The sequence below is a fragment of the Mobula birostris genome, chromosome 29, assembly GCF_030028105.1.
Source record: "Mobula birostris isolate sMobBir1 chromosome 29, sMobBir1.hap1, whole genome shotgun sequence".
Classification (NCBI taxonomy): Eukaryota; Metazoa; Chordata; class Chondrichthyes; order Myliobatiformes; family Myliobatidae; genus Mobula; species Mobula birostris.
Window position 1 is genome coordinate 28,168,960 of NC_092398.1, and position 8,765 is coordinate 28,177,724.

Below are 8,765 nucleotides of genomic sequence, written 5' to 3' on the forward strand. Positions count from 1 at the left end.
TCTTCCAACTTTGGGGACAGATCTGACTTATGGATCTCATTACACGGGGACAGCCCGTACGTACACTGAAGAAACTGGGCCGCCATTCACACACACAGGAACTCAACTGGGATGAAGCTACTGGGCCAGTGTATTTAAAACAAATCATATTTCAACACTTAAGTTGGGGAGACAAAGATCAATTGAATATACTGTTAGATTTACAAGCATACAGTTGCACAAACAATTCTGGTATTCACAACACAGACAAGGTCACATTCATATCAATGGTGCCAAAGAGCAGTGATTGCAATTATGAATTGAACTTTAGCACACATCAGCTAACTCAAGCAAAGTAATTTTAAGAAACGTGGCAAGGACCTGCATTTGTATAGTACCTTTAATACAGTAAAACGTGAAGGAGATGCACAGCAACAAACTTTTCTTTAAAACTCCATGGGACTTGAGATTTTAAGGCAGGTGACTAAAAGTTCAGCCAAAGATTAAAAAGGAAATAGGTGAAGGGAAATTGTGAGGAAATTCCTGAGCTGCTGAAGGCATGGACTCCAATGGGGTAGGAATTCGGGAATGGGAAAAAGGCCAAGACTGGAGGAGCACAGATACAGGGCAGGGGGAGCTGGAGGGCATACAAATAGGATGATTCAAAAACAATAAGAATTTTGCCTTTAAAAAAATAGCATGCTGCTTATACAAACATTGATACCATAAACATGCAACTTCTATTACAAGCAGGGTAAAAACAGTAAGGGTACTTTTGTAGGAGACGGAGTGTATCAACCAAGTTACAAATGAACTTCTGGAGGAATCGAGAAGGTCAGGTGGCATCTGCGAAGGCAAAGTTGGAGACTCTGACCGTTTCCCTTTGCCTCTACAGACGCTGCCTGACCCACTCGGTTTCTCCAGCAGTTTGTAATTTACCCCAGATGACACTAGAATAAATCAGACTCAGCTGCAAATGGGCAGGGAAACTACCTGCAGAGTTAGACCCCTCATGTTCTCGCTTGTGCCTGCCTCCTTCACTTCAAGGAACCAGAAATATTTTTGATAATTCCTGCTTTTCACATGGGGGGGGGGAGAGGGAGAGAGGAAATTATAATTTCATGTATCGAGTTAATGATAATTCAACATGGATCCTGATAGGATCTCAACATTCATGATTTCCACAGTGGTTTAAACACCTTGACTCAACCCTCACTTACAGGCTGTTTTCTCAGCGCTGGATGTGACCACGTGACCTTTCCCACTGCAGCATTATAATTTACATGACTTTACTGTTGGGATCAATGCCTCTTAAAGGCAGCACAGTGGTGCAGCGAGTAGAACTCCTGCCTGACAGTACCTGCGGCCTGACCTACCGGGCTGTCTGTGTGGAGTTTGAATGTTCTCCATGCGACCTTTTGGGTTCACAAACCCGCACTTATTTTTTATTTAGCGATACAGCATGGAGTTGGTCCTTTGGACCCTTCAGGCCATGTAGCCCAAACAAACCCAGTTAACCCCAACTTGATCCTTGTCCCTCAGGAAGACAACTGTTGCTTCCCTACAAAATGCAGATCATCTGGGAATGTTGGGGTTAACGAATCAGACTCTAAAGTGAGCTGGATTACATTCCAAACTGAAATTGCTCGCCTGCTTCAAGCTAAGAAAAGCCTCCATTTACATCATGGTGTGGAGTTTCACCAGAGTTTTAAAGTCTTATGTGGCAAATGAGACCATTTCACCATAAATTTGGGAATCAGAGACCTCAAGTGCAATCCATATAGTATACCATCATCATTACTATTTGTCATGTCGTATGATGTAGGCAATCGTGCTCTAATCACCAGGATTATCCTTGGCAAATTTTTCTCCAGAAGTGCTACACCTTACCCAAGGGTGGCCTGCAGACTAGCAGAGTGAAAGAGGCTGGGACTTTTTTTTTCCCCCTCCCAGAGGGGAGGAGGCCTTATAGAGGTATCCAAAATCAGGAGAGGCAGTGTCTCCTGATTTTTGGAGACAATGTGGATGGTTACAGTTTGTCCCAGGGTAAGGGAGTCTAAAAGTAGAAAGCAAGAGGAGAAAGAGAAGGGTTTTGAGGGGCAACTTTATCCCCAACACACAAAGGATTAGGGTTAGGGTGAGTATATGCAATGAGCTGCCAGAGGAAGCTGGAAAGGGTGTTACAATTACAATGGCTGAAAGACAGGCAACATATTTTGCTATTGTCACATACTGAGGTACAGCGTAAAAAAAATCTGCATGCCATCCATACATTGTAACAATGATCTGAGGTAATAACAAGGGAAATACCAATAGAATGCAGGATATGGTGTTACATGAATAGAAATGGTTTAGAGCAGGAATCTGAACCTGTTTTATACCAAAGACCCCTTTGTCAGTCCAGTGAAGCCTACTGACCCCTTCTCAGAATAATGTATGTAAACAAAATTACAAAATAAATCAGTTATATTGAAACATTTATCAAAATAGTTAAAAAGCTAATGTGATATATATGCTGCTTTATTAACGCATTAAATAAAAAGACTAAATATTTAAAATATAGGCAAGTAGAAATTAATGTTTATTTTTTGAAGTGTGAAGGATGAGCATTAAACTGTGGGGTGGTCTTTGACAAAGCAACACGTCATGTTGGACGTCCAATCCATTTTGTTTTCATGGTTACAAGTGTTGAAAATCCTTATTCACAAGGAAATGTTAAATTTCAGTTCGAGGTCAGTGAAAATAAAGATGTAAATATCTTCCAGGTTCAGCGGCCCTCGGCTAAGAATCCCTGCTTTAGAGGGATCTCAGCAACTAGCCTGGAAGCAGCTTGGTCAGTGCCAACGAGATGGAGCTGAGGGCCCGAGGCGTGTAAACCTGAATCTGGGCTGTTACAGTCCATGCACACATGCCATGCAGTAACCACTACTATTCGATGCTTCCACCAGCTGTTTACAGAATACTTGTACAGGTAATAGATTTTACTCAGAATAAACACACAATCCGAACATTTTATGACCATTAAGGTCCACTGCACAATAATTTATTTACAATGCACTGATATTACGATTTACACATTTGTAAATTATCAACACTGATCACACTACTCATCACAACCACAGCTAGTCTCACTTAAGGTTACAGGTTACCTGACACTTTTTTTAAAAAAAACCTGCTTCACCAGATTTTCAGGCCACTACTTTTACTTTGATGAGATTCCACAAAGTTAAAATATCTCCCACAGTTCTTAAAATAGATTTTTATGACTGCCAAAAAAACAGATATCATGGGTCTCCAGGGGATGGGGGAGTGTTAAAGCATATTACTTTCACAGCCATTCTTAACAACTTTTTAAAAAACAAAAGATTGCATGGTTGATACTTCCCTAAATTGCCTTGTGACCAGCCACTATGTTTGCAGGAGCAGGATAATCCAGTTACATTCAACACGACAGCAGTATAACCCTTGTTTACACACATGCCCCAATTCCTTTGACACTGCCGGTGTTTGAATGGAACAGGCCTCTCACTGGGCAATACATGTTTGCTTTGCCAGCTGCTCCCACGCGGTTAACAAATTAAAAAAATTCCAAAGTCTCTTAAAAACAGATTGCAGTCCTTTCTCCGGAGTGCAGTACTAGAGTGGGAAGGCACACATTTGCACGGAGCATGGAAAGCCCAGGAGTGGAACAGCCTATCAAAAGTAGTGGACACAACCCATTCATTCATAGGCAAAGCTCTCCCCACCATATAACAATTACAGCACGGAAACAGGCCATCTCGGCCCTTCTAGTCCGTGCCGAACTCTTACCTTATCCTAGTCCCACCGACCTGCACTCAGCCCATAACCCTCCATTCCTTCCCTGTCCATATATCTATCCAATTTAACTTTAAATGACAACATCGAACCTGCCTCAACCACTTCTGCTGGAAGCTCGTTCCACAAAGCTACCACTCTCTGAGTAAAGAAGTTCCCCCTCATGTTATCCCTAAACTTTTGTCCTCTAATTCTCAACCCATGCCCTCTTGTTTGAATCTTCCCCACTCTCAGTGGAAAAAGTCTGACCACGTCAACTCTATCAACCCCCCTCATAATTTTAAACACCTCTGTCAAGTCTCCCTTCAACCATTGAGCTCATCTACAAGGAGCGCTGCCATAAGAAAGCAGCATCCATCATCAACGGCCTCCATCAGCCAGGCCATTCTCTCTTCTCGTTACCACCATCGTGTAGGAGATGCAGCAGTCTTAAGGCTGATGTATACTTGTGCGTATGGGCTACGCTGTAGGCCTGATCTATACTTTTGCCGTAGCGAGCGTGCGTAGTTGTGTCTGCGTTGCTCTGCAATTCACTGCCAAAATGCTAGTTGGCGGTGGGGTTTCTATGCCACTGTGTTGAGTTTCTTCATGAGAGACATGGACGAGGAAATGCATTTCAAATATTTTCGGATGTCGGCAAGTAGATTTGACGATTTGGCTCATTGTCTCCAACCATTTATTTCGCATCAGTGTACAGACAGGACGGAGAAAAGCAACCGGAAATGCGATGCTACCAAGCGCACCAATCGCAGTTATTGTGGTCTGCGTCACCGCGACGCATGGGTTACATTTTTGGGGAGGTGCACGTTACCCTATGGCATAGGGTACGCTGTACCTACGGCGTACATTTGATGCAGAAGTATAAATTGGGCTTTAGTAACCACCCCACCAGGCTCAGGAACAGTTATTACCCTTCAACCAACAGGCTCCTGAACCAGAGTGGATAGCTTCACTCACCCCAATTCTGAACTATTCCACAACCTACACACCCACTTTCAAGGACTCTACAACAAGTTTTCAGTATCACTTATTTAAATTATCTTGCACAATTTGTCCTCATTTTGAGATTGGATGCTTTTCAGGTCTTTATAGTTTTCCATAAATTCTATTGTATTTCTTTATTTTCCTGTAAATGCCCGCAAGAAAATGAACCTCAAAGTAGCAAATGGTGACTTTGATAATAAATTTACTTTGATCTTGCACATCAGTTTGACACCAATCCAACACTGGAACATACACCACAGCTCCCACTACCCTATTTCAGTGATGGACTCTACCTGCACCTTTACAGAAATTGCAAATTCGTGTACGTGTTCACACAAATGCTGAGGTCCTTGACCAGGAAGGCACATGCTCGCAAGACGAGACATCATTGACTCCTGACCTGGTACACTCACACACACAGACACCAATTTGTAGAACTGCACGTTTTGTGCAGGAATCAGTTGGCACCATTTTCACTGGTTTGGCACATCTGAGAGGCAAGGTGGTTCAAGTAAGAGTCTGTGTGTGCGCGCGCGCTCTTGCATCAAGCCCCTTTCAGTGCTCTGCCACCATCCCCTCTACACCTCCTTGATTCCTGCCATCCCTGAACACACTCCCATTACACCATCTCCATCAGTGCCAGCGCACCATCTCCAATACCCCCAAGCCTAAAAACATCCCTTTGCGCCTCTAGCTCCTCAGGAACATCCCTGCCAGTGTATGTCCACCAGCCCTGCCCCCTCCTTGGCAATATTCCTTTCCAACCTCAACCATCCCATCAATGCAACATCCACCATCTCCCTGTCAATTCACCCCCTTGCACTCTTCAAATCCCACCCCACCAGCCTCCTCCCTGTCAATGCCACCTTGCATACCCAAACATATCCAGCTCCCAGCCTACACATTGTCATCGGGGAGGTGGTGCAAACTCCTCTCCCCATCAATGCAGCCTCACGCCAGCCTCCTCCCTACTGAAGCAACCCCATGCATGCCCTCCAGATCCCAGCAATACGCACTGACTCTCACAATACACACAACCTCATCCAACTCACCCTTCCCATCAAGGTTCCCCTGCCAATGCACAGCCACCAGATCCCCCTTAACGCCCCCCCCTTTGCAATCTTATCAATGTGCACCCACTTTTTGACAGTCTGCGCCTCCTTGCCCGCTCAACACCCCGGCCAATGTCCATCCACACCCCTGCCAACACCAGGTTGCATCCCTGTCAATGCAGCCCACCAATCATTGCACGCCCGCGTTTTGTCCGCCCTCTTCATCGCTACCCCCTCGCACACAGCTTCCCTGTCAATGCACGTGCTGCATTAATACCAGCCTTGCATTCAATGCACCCCCACCAGCTCCTTCCCTTTCAATGCACACACTCATTTCAATGCCCCCCCTTGCATACCCACCTTTCCTGACCAGGTTCACCATCTCCCAGCCAACAACCCCCTTTGCAACCATTAATGCGCCCCACCAGCCCCTCCCCATTTAATGCACACCCACCACCCCTTCATACCCCATATAGCCTGTCAACGCCCCCTGCACACCCACGTTCCCCTGCCAATAGGCAACACCTCCCAGTCAACACCCCAGCCCTTCGCATCTCGATCAATGCAACCCCTGCCAGCGCCTCCCACCACCAATGCGTGTCCACATTCAGCCCGTCAACGCCCCCTTTGCACACCCATCATCCGCGGCCCCCTCTTCCACTCCCACCACTGGACGGCCGCCCCCCACCTCACCTTGACTCGGAAGCGGAGCAGAGCCAGGCGGACGCAGTGCGCCAGGCCGGGCGGCGGCAAGAACCAGACCTTGGGCGGCGGCGTGCCCTTGTGCCGGACGTGGTTGACGATCAGCTGCGCGCTCTGGCGCTCCTGGTTCTGCCGCTTGACCCAGTCGGGCAGCCGGGCCTTGGCCAGCGAGCCGTTGAAGGCCACGACCAGCTCGACGCCGCCGCCGGCGCACGCCCTGGACAGCGAGGCCAGGAAGCCGAGCATCTGGTTCCACTGGCCGCCGCTCACCCAGTCGGTGAAGTAGCCGCCGTACAGGCGGTGCAGGCCCGTCTCGGCGTCGAGCAGCAGCCGCAGCGGCGGCGGGCTGGGCGGCGGAGGTGGCGGCGGCGGAGGAGGAGGCGGCGGCGCCGCGTAAGGCCCATGCCTTGGGCCCGAGGCCCGGTGGCGGGCGGCCCGGGCTAACTTCTGCAGCTCGACCGGCACCACGGCTCCGGCGCAGTGTTTCTCGATGAATTCCTGAAATCCTTGCACGCCCATAATTATATATTTATCTTGTGTGTTTTTTAAAAAATATCCTCAGAACTTCATGTGACGGTTAAAACCGTTATTTTTTTCCTCCCTGAGGGATTTGAATTTAAAACGGCCTCGAGGGGGGAGGGTGGGGAGAAAAGAAACCACCATCGACCCTCCCTCCTCTCAGGCGTGTGCCGCCGCCATCTCTCCCCTTCTTCTTCCCCCGCGACACCCGGGTGGTTAATAACCGGGAGGAGGGGATAACATTTTTTTTCAGCCGTCGGCACGCCTCCGCCGGCCGCCATACCGCTCTCTCCTCCCCCTTCTTTTCCCGCCCTCTCCCGCCGCGGGCGCGAGGCCGCCTGGGAGTTGGAGTCCGACATGTCCAGCCGTTGCGTGGCGGCAATAGGTGTCCGGACTACAGCTCCCGTCGGCCGCCAAATCCCCGGCGGAGGGATTGTGGGGAGTAACTGAGCGCCGCGACACTGAGACTACGACTCCCACAACACCCCTCCCGACGCCGATCCTCGGCGCGTGCGCAGAACGCCAGCTTTCCACTGACGTGCTCTTGCGCCACCCTCGCCCGCCACTCAATGGCATCGACGGAAGTATCACCCCCAGAACTACAATTCCCGGCGTACACGGCGAGTCGGGCGCTTGCGCACTCAGGACTTGATGAAAAGCTATGAATTACAGCTTTCTGAATAAGATTGTAAGAGTTTTATAAAACTGCGAAGTCAGTTATGAATCTTAGAATGGGAACTGGACTCGGAGTAGGTTTATTATGGTTGCCTATGTCAAGATATAGTGAAAAAATTGTCCATACAGGTCAGATCACAAAACATTGAGGTAGATCAAGATAAAACAATAACAAAATGCAGAATAAAGTGTAACAGCTACAGAGAAAGTGCAGCACAGGCAACAATAAAGTGCCAAACTGTAACGAGGTAGATTGTGAGGCTAAGAGCCCATCTTATTGTACGAACGAACCATTCAAGTCTTCTCACAGTGGAGTAGAAGCTGTCCTCGAGCCCAATGGAAGATGCTTTCGGACTTCATATCTTTAGCCCAAAGGGAGAATGAATGTCCGGGGTGGGTAGAGGACTTTGATCTTGCCGGCTGCTTTATCGAGGAATTCCTGAAATCCTTTTCTCCTCCATTTCCCGCACTTCGGCCCTCACCCCATCCTCCCGCCACCACAACAGGAACAGAGTTTCCCTTGTCCTCACCTACCACCCCACCAGCCTCTGGATCCAGCACATTATCCTCCGTAACTTCCGCCACCTTTAACAGGATCCCACCACTCGGCACATCTTTCCCTCTCCATCCCTCTCCGCCTATCGCAGGGATCGTTCCCTCCGCGACTCCCTGGTCCACACATCCCCCCCACGGATCTCCCACCCGGCACTTATCCCTGTAAGCGTAAGTGCTACACCTGTCCCTACACCTCCTCTCTTGCCAACATTCAGGGCCCCAAACAGTCCTTCCAGGTGAGGCAACACTTCACTTGTGAGTCTGTTGGGGTCATCTATTGCATCCGGTGCTCCCGGTGCGGCCTCCTCTACATCATAGTCATAGTCATAGTCATACTTTATTAATCCCGGGGGAAATTGGTTTTCGTTACAGTTGCACCATAAATAATAAATAGTAATAGAACCATAAATAGTTAAATAGTACTATGTAAATTAAGCTAATAAGTTATGAAATAAGTCCAGGACCAGCCTATTGGCTCAGGGT

At 48.1% G+C, this 8,765-nt stretch overlaps 1 protein-coding gene across 1 annotated transcript in view; it reads right to left on the reverse strand.

The window, feature by feature from the left end:
* Window positions 1-7,295, reverse strand: part of LOC140190173 (constitutive coactivator of PPAR-gamma-like protein 2) — a 61,986-nt gene extending 54,691 nt beyond the window's left edge. Inside the window, exon 1 of the mRNA XM_072246684.1 lies at window positions 6,525-7,295. Coding sequence (XP_072102785.1) covers window positions 6,525-7,052 — 528 coding nt within the window. The 5' untranslated portion in view covers window positions 7,053-7,295. The remainder of the gene's footprint in view (window positions 1-6,524) is intronic.
* Between the last annotated feature and the right edge of the window lie 1,470 nt (window positions 7,296-8,765).